Source organism: Paracoccidioides lutzii (assembly GCF_000150705.2).
Source record: "Paracoccidioides lutzii Pb01 unplaced genomic scaffold supercont2.15, whole genome shotgun sequence".
Taxonomy (NCBI): Eukaryota; Fungi; Ascomycota; class Eurotiomycetes; order Onygenales; family Ajellomycetaceae; genus Paracoccidioides; species Paracoccidioides lutzii.
Window position 1 is genome coordinate 594067 of NW_015440961.1, and position 19263 is coordinate 613329.

Consider the following 19263-nt stretch of genomic DNA (forward strand, 5'->3'; position numbering starts at 1 on the left):
GGTTGTTATTTTCTTTTGCGTTTCAATCCTCTCTCCACCCTTGACAGACACCTAGGCTGTGCAACCTTGGTAGAACTCGATCCCATCCATCTCAACGACTTTCGCCCGCTTAACTTGTTCTGTGTCTTGTCGTCCTTAAATCTCCCTGCAAGTCAATGGCTACTATGGAGTACGAGACTGAGAATGGTCGCTTTGACGGTACGTATCGGTGCAGGCGGATTCTTCGAAGGGATGATGGGCTAACTTCTATTGTGCTCGTAGACGAAGCCAGATTTGATCGCGACCGCAGCGCCTCTCCCAGAGGCAACGCGAGAGGGGGAGCCCGAAACCGAAGCGTGTCTCCAAGCAATGGTCGTGGCGAGATGCGGTGAGCTATAGCATGACCGATGTTTTTGACGGCTCTGGAAGGAACCTCCATCTAATTAGCGATATAGCGTATCCCAAAACGATAGGGCGATGAAAGGAAACGACGACGATGAGGGAAGTGTCAACACTGGCTCGAATCTTTTCGTTACAGGCATTCACCCACGCCTTACTGAATCGGACGTATCACGTCTTTTCGAGAAATATGGCGATGTGGAAAACTGTTCCATCATGCTTGACCCCCACACAAAGGAGTCGCGTGGTTTTGGCTTCGTGAAGATGGTCACCGCAGAACAGGCAGACGCTGCAAAGGAAGGCCTTCAAGGCGAAGTTATTGAGGGGAGAACTCTCAGTATCGAGAAGGCGCGTCGTGGCCGTCCACGAACACCAACTCCAGGAAAATACTTTGGTCCACCCAAACGTGGAACCTCTTGTATGTGTGATTTTTCCAAACTTTCCCCTGTACCGTGCTTGGCAAAGATAAGCATTGAACCAACCTGTAACATAGTTACCCGTGGCCCACCCCGCGGCGGCCGTTACGATCGTTACGATGATCGTCGAGGAGGGTACGGTGGTGGTGGACGCCGGCAGGATGATAGTTATCGCCACGGTCGTTATGATTCGTACAACGAACGTAGTCGGGACTATGGTCGCCGCGAGTTCCGCGATGAGCCCTCATATCGCGGCATCGATCGCTACGCGACCTCAGGACGCGAAGATAGATATGAACGTCGTGGTGGCGGTGGTGCTGCTGACGACCGTCGTGGGGATGATCGCCGTGCATACTATGATCGCGATGATTCTCGTGCACATCACTCTGCCACGTTTGGTGAAGGTGCACCGCCTCCTCGTGAATCCCGTGAGCCGTATGGTGGGCGTTCGTACGAAGGCCGTGGTGGCGATGTCAGATATTCTTCGAGATAGGTAGGTGCAAGGGACTAAGAAGACTTTCAGTTCGCGAGCTGGCCCCACCGCCATCGATCGCGTTCCTGACTGCTTGTTTGTTCCTCGGCGGTCTTTCTTTCTCCTTTGTATTTTTCTATTCCGTTTTTTTCCTTCCTGTATTCGACGAATGGTTTTAGTCACTACTCTCAGTTGAGGGTAAACCTCGACAGTTACGGCGGCGCTTCTCTATTTTATCTCCCAGAAAAGTCAACCCTTCGCTCATACATGGTTTGTCGGCGAATTCAGAAAGCTTTCGTGCAACCTCTGCGACTGGCATCAACTCCAGACTTCCCTAGAGTTGAGACCTGTCTGTCTGGTTGTATTTTTTCCCTTTAATTATCGTACGGATATCGGAAATTGGCGACGGATGAAAAAAAAAAAAAAAAAAAAAGAAAAAAAGAAAAGAAAAAAAAGAAAAGAAGAGAAAAGAACAAAAAGAAAACAAATGTCTACCTACCTGTAATACCCTCGGTTTTTCTTGTGGTCAGCACTCTACTTCAATTTCAGCTATGGTCGTTATCGCTAGTCAACTTTATTCGCCGTATCGCGTCTCTTCAGCTTCGGTTCACGACTATCCCAAGTTCGACTTAAGAGGAGAAAGTGATACCAACTCAAAATTCCAAATTGCCTCACAAAAATGCTTTCCGTTCCGCGTCTCAGAAAACAAAAACTTCTTGGAGTCCGGCACAAACTCAGCCATAATCTGGCCATGCTCGTGTTTGTAGTGTGTCGCCAATTTTCTTGGGTTCGGTTTGCTCATTATAATCAACTGGACCAACGTTCCAATCTTCTTCCGCTGTAAAGATTTCCTTTCGTGTGGCGCGATCACTGGCTGTGTCTCCCTCAGTCTACCTTACTTGATCGAATACCACATTTTGACAACCTCTCTTCAACTGTTCAGCCAACTACAACATTATAAAGAGACTATCATATAGAACCGCTATCCTTCTCGCTCATTCCGGTCTTTGCTTCATCATTTTGGCTCCAGGAAATTAAAGGACCGAATTTTACAACTACGAAACTTGGTAAGTTGGCAACTTGATGGACGTCTCGCTAATTTCTATACGTGTCTTGTTTTGGATCTAGTCAACGTGAGTTGTATTATCAGTCTCTGGTGCCTATGGGTCACGTCACTATTTGCATCGCCCGATTTAAATAAATTCGCGCATCGCTATGCTTAAACCTGCACAAAACGGTATCACTACTGCCCATTTCTATCGCTTTCGCACTTGTTAGAAGAGCGGATGCTGGTTATTGACTTTAACCACCGTTCTCTGTATAATGTTGAATATTTGACACAACTAAACTTCAACAGCGTCCAAGGCGGAGGGAAACCCCAAACGAATTTCAAACGTATAGTGATAGAAGGCGGAAGCCCCTTATTGAACAGGAAGGGGTTTGCATTAGCGAACAGCTTGAATGAACAACTCCAGGTCTCTCGGGTGGGTTGCTAGACCTTTTAGGTCTTATTGCCGTGTTATTGAAATTTGATATTTAATCTCAAGCGACGATGACGAGAGATTGGATTCGAGCCTTCGACTAAAGTTGATATGGGTTAGTGTTTGCTACTCAACATAGCTGCTGCTCTGCATTCTAAATACAGCACTCCTGAGGATTCCTAAGATAAACATGACTGGCAGTCTTTATTTCCATAGAAAGGGAGTATTGGGTTTAATAAATGTTACGTCATGATTAACAAACAATGCGTAGATTCCAATAGAATGGATGGAAATACCAATCAATGCCAAACCTAAGCTGTTATTTTGTGTGCCTACGCCTCCCACTGTGAAATATTTTTCCCTTGACGCTTTTCTCTGCTGATCCGGATATTTTCTATTTTGAGTCTGATAAATAAACTTGCCCGATTGCCATTAGTAAAACCAAACAAAAAGAATGGACTGGAGAGGGAATCTGACTTGCGAAGGAGAAAGGAGGACCAGGAGCACATCCAGATGTACGCACATATGCATTACGCACACCTATATCCAGAGAAGCACAGCATCCAGCATAGCATCCATTTCCCAGCGTAGCGCATGATATAGTGTGATAGACATAATATAATACACCCCCGCATCGCAGTGCGCATGGATAAATGATCCATCCACCCATCCAATCATCATATTTCCCCCCCCCCAAATCATTCCCCAATTTCACTGCTCTTCTGCAGCAAATATTCCCCTAGTACACGGAGGGGATTCGAGGGTCTACGGGAGAGAATAAAAAAAAATTTTTTTTTTTTTGGCATGATGGGTTAGTCCACAGCTTGCCGGATTGTACGCGGACGTGGTGCGCGGATTATAGCTGGAAAACTCACTGCTCCTTCGCCAGCGTCTTCATCCCCTCCAACAGATATGGCACGATCTTTTCATTCATGTAAACCCGCGCTGGAGCACCGCCGGGTCGAACCTGCGATATCGAGGCTGCAGACGCATTTCTGGTGTCCATATTGATGTCATTTGAGGAGGTAGCCGGGGCGGCTGTAGTCGTGGGAAGTGGTTGTTGTTGTTGATGCTGCTGCTGCTGCTGCTGCTGGCTATTATTGTCCAGCCCGCCTCCGGACATTGTGACGTGCTTTTCGTCCGTGGTGGCGTCGGTGGTGCTGGTAGAGGGCAGGGCGGCGGGCTGCTGTGAAGGATGTAGAGGGTGGACAGCTTCTTCAGGGAAGTGTTGCGAGGGCTACGATTTAAATAAATAAATATTATATGTTATGGTGGGGAAGTTTCTATTAGCTTCTTGTTTGCTTGCGTCGGGGAGCTCTGCTTGGGGAGTTGGTTGTGAATGTATTGTGTTCACAGAGCGTGGAGAAATACAGGCCGATAACAGTGATGAATAAACGTGCAAGCCAGAAGAATATATTTTAAAAGGCCGCTGGCTTCTTCCGTCTCAAAATATGTAAGAAATTCGGGCTTTTACGTACAGAATCTATGTTCCTCATGGTGGTGGTGGTGGGAGCGCTGGCGGTAGCTCTGACGGTGGTTGTGCGCCAAGCTTTGGAGTGGAGTGGTAAACTGGGGATCCTTGGTTGGCGGCGGAGCGATGGCGGTGGGTGGGAATCAGACTGGCCAGGAATTGGGAGTAAGTCTTTTGAAATCCGCAGCAAAATACCAGCCACTTGCACTGCTTGGGGCAAGGACTTCGATGTTCTTGTCGTATATTCGCTGCCGCAATCCCGCAGAAGTTGGAGGATTGTGAGGTTGAGCGTGATTGCAGATAATGCAAACACTGTGCCCTCCAGCACGTGACAACGCGTCAACATTCGCAGTCGCGTTTGCCTGGTTTGTGCAGACGTCACAGCGTAGTTGGCAGTTTGACGGGCTGTGAAAGGGCAGTCAACAGACAGTGTCAATCTTTCTGTTCTCTGCTGCCCTCCTGCTGAGGGATGGCCGGAAGAGCGCAGTGTCCGTTTGATTCCAAGCAGAAGCATGATATCAATATAGATATTTTTACATCCCCCCCCCCCCCCCCCCCAATTTGCTATTCTCGAGCAGGCCAAAAATACGCCTCTCCTCCGTTCATTTGAACCATCTCCTCCTTCAAATTTCTTTCTCGATATCAATATGCTCGAGGAGATAGGACCACCGCTGAAGCGATTGAGAAGATCAGGGAGTCCTGGCAGTTTGTCTTCTTACCCAGAAGCCCTGGCTCTGGAAGGGATTATATCTCCTGGAGAGGAGGTTGGAGATCATAATAATGATCAGCTCGCCAATGAAGACGATTCAGAAGAACGAGTTTCGAGCACACAAACAGAGCTAGAGATTTCTCTCCTCCCGGTAACAACGGACAAAGAAGCGATCGAGGAATACGAGGCTTCGGGGGTCCGGGAACGGATCATCGGAAGCGAGGGGTCGGGTTTACACCGCCGCTATGAAGAACGAGAATGGGTGAAAGGCAAAAGCTCCATATATGTAGATGCGTTCAATCTGGCATTGGAAAGCGTTTTGGAGGACGAATCTCATCTATTCGACGAAGCGGAAATGGAAGTGTTTAAACATTGGAAGGGATTATGCTATGAATCACAGTATTTGTATGTCTGTCTGGCTTTGCAATGCGAACCTTCGCCGACATCCAGCCATTTTGGATGTTATAGTGGGTTATTAATGTTTAGGTAGATATGTACGTTTATTCCTGCGCAAAACGTCGGCATGGCATCGTGTCAACCGCCTAGGTTACTACCAAGATATTGCGGATATGTCTGCCGCCGTGAAGGATTTGAGACTGAAAAGGACGCTCCCAATCTCATCCAACCCCCTTCAGTCTTCGATTTCAGTGGAACTGGAACCCCCTGAGAATATAATTCTTGGCGGAAGTTTCCAATTCGCTGAAGGATTAGAACAAATAACTACACTCGAAGAAGCGTCTTCTTTACTCCTTTTGGAAGAATTAAAATCTTTCTCAAAGGATGCTAAAGTTCAGGGGAAAACTAAAAAGGAACTTTTGAGGGGATTGCAGGAGTCTAGCATCACTCAAGGAGGGCTTGAGTGGCCTCAGCAACCAAAATCAGACGATGGAACATCCAGCGACTCTGACCTAAGTCAGACCAACATGTCATTAGCAAAGGTGATGACACGAGATTTGTATTTTACCAAAAAGATCTTGGACCACACAGGTGACTGTGTTAGACTTTCCTCTGCACCCCGGAAACTCTTCGAACGGGTCCATTTACTTTTCTACCGGTCTACAGAATGGACAGAAAAGTCCCTAACAACTATTATCCTAGCAAAAATTTCGCGGAAAAACTACCCACACTATATCGTCTCGAGGTCAAATTCCATATTCCCCTCAAGAGCCGCATTGCTCGAGTTCGAGGCCGCCTTGCGAGTCCAGTTTGATATCGATAATACCCTAGAATCTCCCAATCTACCAATTATGAACAAATTAACAATTATTAAATCGCTCTCAAAGAGCGTTTACGGAAGATGGAAGGCGCTGGTCGCTGAAGAACAACGCAGGGAAGAGCGGGTGTATGAGACTGGAGAGGGCGCGTATCTACGCCGCTTCTCTCCCGCCTGGGTGTACACTCGCATCATTCATAAAGGCTTGTATGCCTTGGGTCGTTTCAAAGAGTATAAACGAGAGCATGAGCTGTTGGCGGAACTGCTTGACCAGCGATTGTTCCATGCTGCTCGTCGAGGAGCGTGGTATCAGCGCAAAGCTCTACTTGAAGAACACTATATGTGGTCTTTGAACCCCCTTGACAACCGCCCCGAAGATGCACAGAGGAGGAATTGGAAACGTAGAGCTCTTCGAACCTGCGAAGAGGGCCTTGAGGATCCCGATTGCCATTTGATATACCACTATGATTTACAGAAGCGGATTACAAAGTTGGAAAAGTCGCTCAAGGTCGCAAAGCGCGAACAACATGATTTTGGACATGTTATGTTGGTTAAGCCGGAGGAGCGGGTGGTGGAAGGGATTCGGATTGAAAGGGAGATACCCATTAGACCTAGTTCCAAGAACAATTTAAGCTCTGCCTCCCAGAGAGGCAGAGCTACGGTTTGGGTAGATGAGCGGGAAGGCGGGGGAGAATGTAGAGTGGAAAACATGTGCTTAAGTTGGTATAGGGACAACGGGTGGAAGGGCTTCCATTGCGAGAGTGGCATTGTGCGCACATTGGTAAGCGAAACATTCATCCAATGCAAAACGATAAATAATGCAGAATTCTTATCCCCCTATTTTCTCTGTAGTTCGGATACCTTTTCTATGACGTCCTGTTCACCTACGTCCCCAACGTCTTCCAGACCCCATTCCAAACTTGCCCGTTGGACCTCCACACCGACTCCTTCTATACCACCCGAGCTTCGGAAATCAATCACAGACTCGCCCAGATCGCCAACGGGAAAGCCGAGCAGCTAATTCGTGAGGTGCACGATCGCGAAGCAGCGAAAGAAACCTGTGCCATTGGCATAGATTGGTCTTTCGAGCTGGCTGACCTGGTTGAGATTGTGCAATGTTTCCGCGGCGAGGCGCTGGCTACTGTCTGCAAAGTGATGGCTCAGGAGTATCAGCAACGGGGCGGTGGCATTCCGGACTTGTTCCTGTGGAGTCTGGAGAGGAAGGAGGTTATGTTTGTGGAGGTCAAATCGGAGAATGATCGGTTGAGTGATACGCAGCGATTGTGGATTCATGTCCTTACTGGTGCTGGGGTTAGAGTCGAGTTGTGTAATGCTGTTGCCAGAGAGGTCAGGGTTGAAGGTTCTGGGGTTTGATTTGGATTTGGAAAGCTGCCGGTCTATGTGTTGGATCTATATCAATTGACTACAAAACGCCAATATTATGTCCCCGTAATGGGAAGTCAAACAGTACGACATACTCAGATGTACATTGACATATTCAGAACCCGCTTGTGAGAAAAAGAAAACCCCTTAAAAGGTAGAAGACCGTTGATCAGAAATGCAGAAATGGAGTGAAAGCATCCTCAAAAGGTATCTTGAGGCTAATATTGGTTGACCTCGAAAGCGTCAATTCATCTCAATGTTTCTCATAACTACTAAGTATAGTCAAACAATGCCATTTGAACCGCCTGGTGTTATCCTCTCAGACATCCAACCCCTCCAACCCAACCCCTTCTTGAAATATCTCGACGAATGGTATTCATCGTTTCATATTTAAGGGCCGTGATCGTTCGTGCTTCACTTATGCGACAAGGGTGCTGGCAGTGGCGCTCTCGTATCTCCAGGTAGGTGGGAGGACACCAACGGACTTGTAGTAGCGGGACAGACGGTGGATACGGGACTCGATGAGAATGAGGCGGAACTTGCTGTCCTTGTCCTTGCGGTTGCGCTCGAGATGCTTGCGGACAGCCACAGCCTAATTGGTGATGATTAGCGAAGAAAAGACAAGACTGAAAAAGAGATCGGACAAATAAGGTAATAATACGGAACACAGAAAAAACATGAACTGTTATTCCCGTGAAAAGGTGAACTTGGGGAAATCTGTGATGTAATTACCTTCTTGATCAGCATGTAGAGGTCCTCTGGGATTTCGGGAGCGAGGCCTGTTCATGTTGAAAACAAAAAGTCTCTCTGTCAGCCTATTGAATGACCAAGCAGAGGCAGTGCTGATTTGACATAACTATGTCAAGAAATGATAGGGCGGATGTATGAGATAGGTGAAGCCGGAAGAGCGTTCCATCGCGCAGAATGATAAAAGTGCTCTTCTCTCAAAAGATCTCCGCTTGATTATCGCCAAGCTCCCGTTTTCCACTTCTTTCTCTCATCCCACAGCTATCATCTGGGGAATTGCTGCTGGATATGACTTCGTACCGTTCGCCTTGAGGATCCGGAGGATCTTGTTACCTATAGCATCACCATTTGTTAATCTTATCATCCCAATATTGATTCCTATACTTCACATTCGCTTCCAGACATACCAGTGACAACCTTGACCTGTGCGATTCCGTGGCTATCTCTCAGGATAACACCAATCTGAGAGGGGGTAGCACCCTTCTTTGCCAGCTTGCATATCTGGTCAACGACCTGTTCTGGTGTGGTTTTCAACCATGAGGGAGGATTGCGCGAGTAGGGGATCGCCGAGGCAGCGATGCCCTTACCCTTGCTGTGCAGGCGGCCCATTTTGAAGTCGTTGAGGGGGGTCGAAGGAAATCGTTCCTTTTATTTTTCCTTTGTTGGCGGCGGGGGCGGAGTTGTTGACCGAGTTCTCTTCATTCACAAGAAAATAAAAGTTCGTCTCGTTCAACAGCGGGTGGATAGAATGTGGATCATGTGACTTCGCTTAGTTTTTCAAATTGACTAACCTATTTGGACTTAGCGAGCCATGAGCCGCATATGGAAGTTTAACCTTATCCTTCTCACGGTGCAGAGATACAGCACAGCTCCGTCTCTACTCCTCCTGACAAGATTATTTATTCTATTAGTGGTATTTTACTTGGAATCCGATTTATTCGTTTATGCGGGCCGCATATGGAGAACAAAAACAGGCTTACGACAAAATGTCATTCAATTCATAACGTCAAGACTGGCCCTTTAGCAAACCAAGCAGGTCAGAGAAGTTGGTAACTAATACTAAGGTACAATCTCCTGCATGCCTCAGCCGTTTGAATTATTGCTAGCTTACGTTGCAATCGCGGGAGGTTGGGGTGGACAGTGAAAACATAAACTTCATCCAGACTGCCTTAGTAACGAGCATATAATGTCGTTTGGGTCTTCCGTGCCTATATGACCTAGTTATATGAGACCAGGAAACTATCGAAATACCAGTCCGCTAGGCAGGTTAAAATTGATCCGTCCTGACAGTTTAGGTGCATAACCCGTCAGGTTATCGCCCCACCGCTCCATACCAGCATAAGCCCAAAACACCTCCCATAACGATAGCAACAGCCGGAGGAATCCTAAACCACGAATTTCCGGAATATGAGATGGCTGCCACAACCAACCAAAATGGCTCCTTCCCCAGGCTTTGCCCAGCGACAGAATTGGCGCTTAGATACCCAATTTCCCAGAGCCGATACACGGCCGTAAATACTAAACCCACTGCCGTAGCATTGATACCTCTCAGGAAACTGGTAGTTAAAGGTATCGTTCGAATGCTTCTCCAAATGCTTTGAAAGCCCACTGCAAGCGTGAGACCGGGGAAGAATATACCCAAAAATCCCAAGACAGCGCCCAGGATGGTGGGATGCGAAGAAGGTGCTAATGCTAGCGCACCCAGATAAACCGCAAAGTTGAAATTCGGTCCCGGAAAGGCCTGGATAATGGCAAGGCCGATTAGGAAATCTCGGGGGGACACCCAGCCAGGTTCGACTACGTATTCTCGGAGAAGCGGAATAACAACGGGGCCACCTCCAAAGATGACAGTGCCCGCAAGGTACATGTTAGCAAACAGATCCAATTCTAACGGCGGTTTATCTAAAACTCCGCGTGCAACGAGTATTGCGATGAAGGAAACTGGTGATTTGTCAGTACCATACGCTAGATATCAAAAATGCGTCGATAGAAATCATACTAAAGAAGCCGGCAATTATCACAAGTCCCCATATGACAGGAATTTTGTGAGACCGCGCATCTACGCTGGCAGTTCGGTGCGTTTCCCCTTCATTAGGAGCGTTGGAGGCACCAGAATCAATAGGCGCAGGGGGTACACTGGCAGTGCCAGTGGGAACAGATCGTTTCTGCACCCCGCCTGTGGACTGACGCACTTCGGTTATATTGGTTAAATGTACACTATTCTCTTCCACCTCCCGCTGGGGGTCTTTGTTCCCACGGCGAAAGTTTCTTCTAATTTTCGCGACCTTTTGACGACCAAATAGATCCCAGCCGCTAGTGCAAGTTCCTCCGATTACCATGAGCATAGGGAAGAACCAAAGTGCATTATAGCAAAGGCCTGCGCATCCGCCCATGATAACGAGGATCCTAGTTAACGGATCTTTGATCGCTTTTTCTGCCAACTGCGGCCATTAATTTTTTGCTCAGCAATCGTAAGCAAGGCAGGTTAATAAATACCTTTACTGCCGCTAGGGCTATTATTCCGACGGTGGATGCATTGAGGGCGGAGAGAAAAGCATAAGCAATATCGGGAAGCACTTCGTCTATATTTTGGATTCCAAGGGAAAGCCCGTACATTCCAATTGCACCAGGTAGGCTTAGATGGCCCAGAAAGATTAATGTCAGGAGAAGTTTAAAAAAAAAAAAAAACCATGACGAGTGACAACACTAATCTCACACTGACCTCCATATCATGAAAACAAGAAGTCCCGGTAGAAATCCAGCATGGATTAAGGCTATGCAAAACCCCATCTTGGTGCTTCCAGGGCCCGGTAATGCCTGACACAATGCAAATAGTTCTTGATACTAAATTTCCATCAAAACAATCAGCCTCTTGGTTGCTTCTCTACACAGGCTCATCTGCCTCACTCAAAGTCGATAGTTGACATGCTCCCCTACCGTTTGCTCATCGATCCATGGTGTTCTCCCCCCTTGACCTTCCACAAATTTCCGGTAGAAAATTCGGAAATGCACAGGGGGGCCACCAAAGGCGGTAAATCCCAGATGCCATGTCCGTTGGATCACATCCAGGAAGCGATTTAGAAGCTTCTCATTATTAGCCTCGTAAGGAGCACGGGCATCATGAGAATGTAAGCGCCAGGCGTTAAACAGAGCCTGCAATGACATTTTTGCGGGCAAGATGAGGTGAGAGTGGGAAAACGTAAACTCTGTTGGCACAAGAGGCCGAGCTTTTCTTTTATCCCGGCGGGAATACCTCCCCGCAATTGGCAAATCAGCTCATCAATTGGTGGATGAACCTGGAATGGAGGATTGAAATTTTTGAGATCTCACGTCCATTCGCAAAACGACAAAAAAATATACATGTATTTATCCATGGATGTCGGAATCCCATCCCCCAGATTTTATCCCCCACTCATCATGAAGAAACGTAACTGGCATTCTGGCACACCATTAGTCCGTGATGACGCCTTAAGCCATGGAAGATGGTTGGGCCCACGGACGGCGAGGGATATGAGAGTTGCTAAAAGACTTGGCCCGTAGCAAGCAAAGATAGAAGTCCGAATGGGGTTTAGCTTGTGCTTAATAAGCGAGACGGCCTAATTTTATCATTCCCTTTCCGCACTGCTTATATTTCCCCTTTGATTTCAGATTTTAGATCTCAAGAATCCCAAACAACAGTATCTGTCTGCAGCAGAATAAATGCCATCAAGCTGTGGGTTACTGGCGACATTGTCATGAACTGACATTTACTGGTAAAGAAGCTTTGAAACTAACTGGCCGCTTGCAATATTTCAATTGGGTACGTACATCTGCGACGTTTGCCTATTTTCTCCCTTCTTACACATTCCTAATACCCCCATCTTTGCCAATGATGATATACACCACATATACAATATTTCTGGTACCTCTTATGTCAGGGGTGAGGCCATGGCTTCACTCCGATGATCTATCTGGACTTCTGATAGCACACAATGAACATTATCGATCTTCTTTTCCGGCTGAATGCACATAGCGTGCACTTGTCTTGAGCATTTGCTAACCTTGACATGCGATATAGATTAGCTACCCGACCACAGGAGAAATAATTGGGGTATATGGAACTATTAGAGATGCATATGATGAGGGCCTATGTTGTCTGATTACTACGGTATCCCAAGGGATTGGTTTTGATCCTATGTTTATGCAAAATATGATACCCACTCTTCTGAAACCTTCTCAGGAGATCGATTTTCTCTGTTCACCATACTGCAATTCCTATGAATGCTTTGAAAGGCCCTATAGACAATGTTTAAATGGGTGAAACATTTACCTGTTTTGGAAAACAGACCATTGAATGGGAAGAAAGAATGTTATATCTGGAGCTACTAAAAGCATGGTTATGATGCACAATTCTTTTTTTTTTTTTTTTTTCCCTCAAATATCCTTTTTCCTCCGTAGGGTTACAGAACCCTCCTGTTTCTCCATTTTGATCATTATCTTTCTGGGAATAGTAAACCATCCTTTACATCAACAACTATCTTTTCACCATATATCTGATGCGTATAACCGTTGTGATATCCTTTTCCTATCCATATTCCATAACATGCAATTGGTAATCCTCAGTGAGTGGGTACATGCTGCAGTGTGCTTCTGTTGTGGTACGAAATACATCACTCTGAATTCAGTGGAGAAAACATGACCAAACTAGGACATCTGACTGTAGTAGAAGGGCGGTGGCTAAATATGATACGGAGGATTTTACCTTTTTTTCATGTTCAATTGTTTTGGCACAGGTATTCCTCAATACCCTGGTGACGTACTGCCAGCTGGAATTCAGCAGCCCAGGGGCTCAATTGATACGATCATGTTCATTTCCTGTAGATTTCCCCAAGCGCTTTGATGTTATCTCGAGCTGTCTTCATAACCATGCTGGGCTTACCCACATGGGGGCACCAGTGCCGGGCTATCTTCCGGTATCCAATTTACTCTCCGTCCCTAGAATCACATCTATCATCCATGTGGATGTTTCTGTCTTGTTGATGGCATCGTTCCGTTTCATCTTCAATTCCTACAGCCTTTCCCTCCTTTTGGTATGTATGATGGTGCGCGGCCCGCTGGCTTCTTTGCCCTGTCCCTGGCATCGAATCTGTAAGTTGCATGCGGCTTGCCGAAAATCGGTACACATCTTCCCACTATAATGCCGTAACCTCTCGGGATGGTAGCACGGGCCATGTTGCACACGGGTTTGTGTCGGCATAGCCGGCATCGACGGACCGAATTAGGTGACTGGAGTCTGTATCTGGATTGCCTGTCCATGTGCCTTGTTAGGTCACTTGCTCTTTATTATCTTGAAACACATATGGCTAAGGAAGACATATCATACCGTGGGATGGGGGATGGGGATGGTCTGTGAGACTGGGTCAATATTGAAATCCCAGACGATACAATATACAGCCATGATAAGCTAGCCTTGGAATGCTAGATCATCAATCTCGCTGCAGGAGGCTCAATCAATATTTTCTTTTGCCCTTTGTTGTTATATACAATACAAACTATCTATCCAACGGATCCGGTCGTCAACTGAAATGTTGACTCTACTAGCAACATCTGGATCATGATGTTTTCCCACTCACAAGCACGAAATACACGTGCTGAAATACCTAACAATCTTTTCCATCGTACAAGACAGATAATTAATACATCTTTCAGAACTCACATTGGTCTGTTGGCCTAATACCTAGTACTACTGAATGAACTCCTTTGTGGTGATGTTGTGAGGTTATCCCCACTGACGCTTCCGGCAACAAAAGAGCTCAACAGAGGAGGTATAAAAATGCAAATATTGAATCTTCCCTCTTTCAACCGCACTCGACATCGAGATACATACAATACATGCATGAACTCGTTTCCATATGTCTGTGCATATGTTCATGTGCAATAAGCATGCCACGCCCTCTGTTCCCAAAAGGACATACGCAGCTAGCCGCTTCCCCACGAGACACGGGGCATCGCGATCTGTTCACCCCCGGCTACTCCGTCGTCCACATGGGTCACGAGGCAATCAGGGGGCTTTTAGACTTGCGAACCGGAGCTAAATGTATATCGATCGGTCCCGGAAGCGCTGTGCAGCAACCCCCCTGGACCACCTTACCGCCTGTCCAGCATTAAACTTTTGACCGGGTATGCTCTCCTGAAATTGGAACTTTCTTGTCTGTCAATTTCTTCTCTCTCTAAACTACACCAACCGATGCTGGTTATCCAGGATTGATTAACGCGTCAGAAGCTATGGAATTGATAACCGAATTGAGAAACAAACCTCAAAATTGCGATATGAACCTGCAGAGGCATGTATTTTAATATAGCAGCAGTACCAGATGCCCCTGAGTTGGACTGGTATCCCCAACCATTCACCGCACCACGCTATGTGATGTAACGGAAAGAAAGTATAATTGCAACTGATCGCCCCTCTGCAATTGCTCCTTATTCAGGAGTAATGCATTCAGGTGTAATGTAGATCTCCCAGGTACAAGAAGCCGTCACACTCTGGGCACATGCCGGTGTGCAGGTTAATAGGAGGGCAGGTCAGCGATGCGGGCTAAGGAGCCATTTTACCAACTTGCGTTTGATTGTAGGAAGGTTAAGACCGGCGACCCCGTTTATATTTCTGCATGTCCAAACGGAGGCAAGCTAGGCTAAGAATAAATAATCACACAGTTAACTTGCCATGTCAGTAAGTACTTGGGTAGCTATAGTACACGGCCATGTCAAAGCGGAGAGAAGGACATACACCGCCTCCTTTACCTAACGGAGATTCACCTATTTGAATGACGACATTGGATAACTAGTTAACTTACTTACTGGACTGATAAGATAGTTTGCTCGATAGTTAAGCCCCACTTCAGCTCAGTATGGGACTCCAGTTGCAAACATGCGATTATTGGAAGTAGTGGAAATGAGCAGGAAGATTAAAGCGGAAGACTAGAATAACTTAACTATTTTGAAAAACAAATGATTCCGTTCCAGTCAATCGCCTTTCCTCATGAATGAGTCTAGTTTCAACCCCGCAATGCTAAATGCGCTTCGTCAGGAAAAACAACCGTTGAAGATGGCAATTAACCATCCGTCAAACTCGGCGGGTCTGACGGGACTACCGTGCGTTTACCGACTCTGACATTATCCAATTGAATCAGCGAGCGCTAGCTTGCACCATTAGTTATAGCCACTGTGTCAGCGCACCAACGAAGCCCCAGGAGCCAATTCGGAGCTTCATCAACAAATCGTGGAAACAGCTTTTGTTGATTGGGTGGTGCCGGATGGCAAGCCAGCCTATGGCGATTGTTCTCAAATGGTGATCTTTTTAGCAGCTCAGGATATTCCCCAACCAAAACAATTCTGCCTGCAAGGAAGATTCTATTTGATTTATTAGCGGATAAAGAGGGATTGGTTGTCTTTTGAAGAGTTTAGCTTCCTCACTTTTGCGCCTCTTTGTCTGAAGATTACGAAGAATGGAGCTGCAGCCCCCGATTTTCGATGGCAACCTGGTGGCAAATCTCAATATCAACAAGCACTTGAACAAAATCGCTCCGGTTAAGAAGACGGCGGCAACCTAGAGCATTGCATTTAGCTTATCAAAATGCGACAAACTTTGACATGGATATTCTTGTATGGGCCTTGCCATGCACCATGAAACCAGGTTCCCAGCGGGAGATCGAAAAACAAAGTCAGTGATAATTCTCACCATCGTCGCTGACAGGTGTACGAGTACGTTTCTTCAAGCAAAGGGGGGGGGGGGGGGGTTTGCCTTTTGATCCAACCGCTGCTGTTGGACAGACAACCGATTCCCGGCGTTGAAGTGGCGGATATGCAGGAACTTTTCAGCTGTACACGCATCCTTGTTTAAAACCTTTATGCAAGGTTGTTCTCCAATATGCAAACGCCATGCAGATGCAAGAGTTGGGGGAGGCGTTCTTCTTAGGCGTAACAGGGTTAGCATGTTGCTCACTCGGGGGACAATAACAATACGTGTATCTCAGTCTTTTTTAAAAACATTGGTTTGAATTCCGCTCTTAGATTCCTCCCACTCCCTTTTGGCATAGATTGTTCCAGCTTACTGGCTTTTGGCCTTTTGAACACAAGGGTTGTCTTCTGTAACTAGCACCGAGGGATAGAAAACCACCCAGGCATGGGATATGATTGAGACCGGCCTAAACCGAAACTCCTTAATACGGTCCGCATTCCCCATTCTATATTCAGCATCCCTGTTCCATAGAATTAGAAAATATGTCGAAGGGGAAGTTTTAATCACTGGAAAAATTTTTGCTTGGAATGTTTTCCTTTGAGTAGCTCGAGTTAGTATAGCATAACTACATGACGGCTGAAGGTGACTTAAGGCAGTCATAGAAATCAAGGACTTCCTCTGCATACACAGAGAGAAACTCATGAGCAAAGCTTCAAAATGACAAATGCTGTGGCAAAGAGCCTTGCTCGCACTGACACGTTTTCCTTTTCTATAAAGTAGCCTTGCACTGTACAGCCCATATCCCTTTGTAACATTAAGGAGTTCAATCAGATTATAGTTCTCCGGACCTGCCGCTGACCAGTGCCGGTGTTTTGCAGGAGATCAACTGTCAATTGTCTACACAACTGGATACATTCTTCAATTCTCCCAACAAATGATGTGCAATTAATTAACAACACGTCCTGTTGGCGCCGTCCATGATTCCCTAGCTGTCCAACTTGGATGACAAGGACTTGTCATTTTTCCCCTCACCGAGGGAAGTTCGAGCGCAATTCGAAGTTCAGCATCGCGCAGGAGTCGATCCGGATCTAAGAAAGTACTTCAATTTTATCCCACCTTATATGAGACCGCCACCTGTTCCTTTTCAAGATAGAGATCTGTTTGTTGAGTGGCAAAAGCTATGACAGAGTTTTCAGTGCTCAGTGTCTATATGCCATCCGTTGGGCTCTCCAAGGCGACATCCCTGTTCCTGAGGTATACGGATGGCGCACATCTACATGGAAGATATGCAAAGTCAAAGTCTGGAGCAAATAGTTATAGGAAGCATTTACTCCTGCTGATCGGCGCTCGATCTGTGAAGAACTCTGAACAATATTTTGTGTTAGACTCCGCCAAGTCGAACATGATCCGTTGGACAAAATCATTGGTGCGAGCATCTTCACTTCTACAGCATCTTTCACCATGCCTATTAATTCCATCTCCGCCTTCAGGGAATGGGAACGTTGCCTCGTCAACACCTCTATGATAGAGCATTCTACATAAACTATATGTCAAACGCAGGGCCATTCACAACAGTCCTAGTTTACCACAACTGGTTCACATTTCTCCCGCGAAGACAAATGCCTGATCCATATTCAGTGCCAATCGAACGTTTTCGCCATAGCCTTCCCGATGGCTGTGCCATCAATCACCGCAGCAACATCATGGTTACATGCCATCAGCCATATCGTGTTCTGGCAATTGTTGATTGGGCTGGCTGCCTTGAGTATTGCGAGGCCCGCAACGCGCAGTACACTACGAGTATGTTATGAGGAACCGTCGACGAAGTATCTGCCAATGATGCTGCATCAATATGCAAACACCTGGGATCCGTGGGATTATTACACCCCTGCTATGGGATGTTAGGTCAGGCGTGTGGATTTATTATATATATATATATATATATATGATTTTTTTAAACTTCAACTATCACTTACAGCAAGTCTTGTGGAGAACTGGGGGTTGATTCTTTGCCAGGGAGGCACATGATTTTGGGTTGCCGGCTCAACTTTTGCATGCTCATCTGAAGTAGTTATCAGCATTAGTTATCTATGTAACTGGGCTGGCTTTAACTGACTTGGAAATAACATCTCAGCCCCTTGTTAGCTGCTTGTTCTCACTCAAGCACTCACCATGCGTTTCACTCACCCTTCCAGCCATCAAATATTAACCAGTTAAGCCTGATTACAATCAACAAGAAGTTATGCAATTATTGATTGGGAGACCCATGGAGTGTCAAACACATGGTCTTCATTAAATGTGGATATCGCGAGGAGCTGAGTAATGCCAGCAGCAAATAATAAGCGATAACTACAAGGATGGTGAAATGTTGCAAATGGGGAAATTAAGCGCAAACTTGAAGGCTGGCCTTTCATTGTTGACATAGCAGATTTGTTTTGCAATGGAATATGCTGCTTAGTTATGAAAATAAAATAAAATATAATATAATATAATAAAATATAATAAAAAAAAATAAGCAGTTTCTGTTCCTCGGTTTCGAGAACGCTTCAGAAGAAGGTAGTGTTTATGGAGAGTTTCACATGGGGACAGCCGTCACCATATTTTTGCCGAAACTAACATTTCTGGGGAAAAGTCCAGAGAGGAGATGAGGGGCAAGGTATCCAGAGGTTTCTTGAGGGGCGGGAAGAAAGTCTGATCTTCTTCCACCTCTATCCCGTATCAGAGTCTCATATTTCCGGTACCGCTTTTGGCAGTGATGTGAAGTAACTATGAGGATCTCACTCCTGTCAGACTATATACAGCCACTGTTTTTGCTCCTCAGTTTCTGATGCCGAACTACGAATGGAGAGTCACAAGATAGATGGTATAAAAATTCCTTGACCGTAACATTAATGTTGAAATAACAAGAATGGCACGTCGTCCAGAGCCGGCGCGAAACACACTTGCAGATCCAGATCGATCTCCCCGTCCCCGTGTCCGCCCGTAAACAACCCTTTTCGATTTCCATACTTAAGAACACCTCCGTGATATTTGTGTGATTCCTACGGAGAAAACAGGTTCGTACGTAGGGACTTCAGGATTTGGGTTGCAGCCGTTTTCCCAGAGCCATGGAACGGCTTTCTATCTATCTCCCCCGTCATCCTCCAGGATTCAAATGCTTCTTTTCCTCCTGTTTTTGGGGTCAATTGATGCGGGAGAAAGGGATGAGCTTCTTTCACATTTTCACATTATATTCTTACTGAGATGTGAAGTCGTGGAACCCATAGTTATCCCTTT

The 19263-nt window shown here is 46.2% G+C and overlaps 7 protein-coding genes across 7 annotated transcripts; 4 read left to right on the plus strand and 3 right to left on the minus strand.

Moving 5' to 3' along the window:
- Positions 1–155: 155 nt before the first annotated feature.
- PAAG_05701 (hypothetical protein) lies at positions 156–1287 on the plus strand (the record flags this gene model as incomplete). The annotated part of the gene is made up of 4 exons (XM_002792370.2): positions 156–198; positions 262–367; positions 435–796; positions 872–1287. The coding sequence occupies 4 exons, from the start codon at positions 156–158 to the stop codon at positions 1285–1287; spliced, it is 927 nt and encodes a 308-aa protein (XP_002792416.1).
- A 2158-nt stretch (positions 1288–3445) lies between these two features.
- PAAG_05702 (hypothetical protein) lies at positions 3446–4732 on the minus strand (the record flags this gene model as incomplete). The annotated part of the gene is made up of 3 exons (XM_015845656.1): positions 3446–3512; positions 3623–3984; positions 4226–4732. The coding sequence occupies 3 exons, from the start codon at positions 4730–4732 to the stop codon at positions 3446–3448; spliced, it is 936 nt and encodes a 311-aa protein (XP_015699882.1).
- Positions 4733–4865: 133 nt separating this feature from the next.
- PAAG_05703 (hypothetical protein) lies at positions 4866–7514 on the plus strand (the record flags this gene model as incomplete). Its single annotated transcript, XM_002792372.1, has 3 exons — positions 4866–5332; positions 5418–6921; positions 6993–7514. The coding sequence occupies 3 exons, from the start codon at positions 4866–4868 to the stop codon at positions 7512–7514; spliced, it is 2493 nt and encodes an 830-aa protein (XP_002792418.1).
- A 427-nt stretch (positions 7515–7941) lies between these two features.
- PAAG_05704 (40S ribosomal protein S13) lies at positions 7942–8879 on the minus strand (the record flags this gene model as incomplete). Its single annotated transcript, XM_002792373.2, has 4 exons — positions 7942–8115; positions 8256–8302; positions 8571–8603; positions 8678–8879. 4 exons carry the CDS (start codon positions 8877–8879, stop codon positions 7942–7944), a joined length of 456 nt encoding a protein of 151 aa, XP_002792419.1.
- Positions 8880–9582: 703 nt separating this feature from the next.
- PAAG_05705 (hypothetical protein) lies at positions 9583–11435 on the minus strand (the record flags this gene model as incomplete). Its single annotated transcript, XM_015845657.1, has 5 exons — positions 9583–10211; positions 10270–10711; positions 10767–10905; positions 10993–11114; positions 11208–11435. 5 exons carry the CDS (start codon positions 11433–11435, stop codon positions 9583–9585), a joined length of 1560 nt encoding a protein of 519 aa, XP_015699883.1.
- Positions 11436–15315: 3880 nt separating this feature from the next.
- PAAG_05706 (hypothetical protein) lies at positions 15316–15601 on the plus strand (the record flags this gene model as incomplete). The annotated part of the gene is made up of 2 exons (XM_002792375.2): positions 15316–15401; positions 15469–15601. The coding sequence occupies 2 exons, from the start codon at positions 15316–15318 to the stop codon at positions 15599–15601; spliced, it is 219 nt and encodes a 72-aa protein (XP_002792421.2).
- A 2057-nt stretch (positions 15602–17658) lies between these two features.
- Positions 17659–17892, plus strand: PAAG_05707 (hypothetical protein; the record flags this gene model as incomplete). Its single annotated transcript, XM_002792376.2, has 1 exon — positions 17659–17892. One exon carries the CDS (start codon positions 17659–17661, stop codon positions 17890–17892), a length of 234 nt encoding a protein of 77 aa, XP_002792422.2.
- Between the last annotated feature and the right edge of the window lie 1371 nt (positions 17893–19263).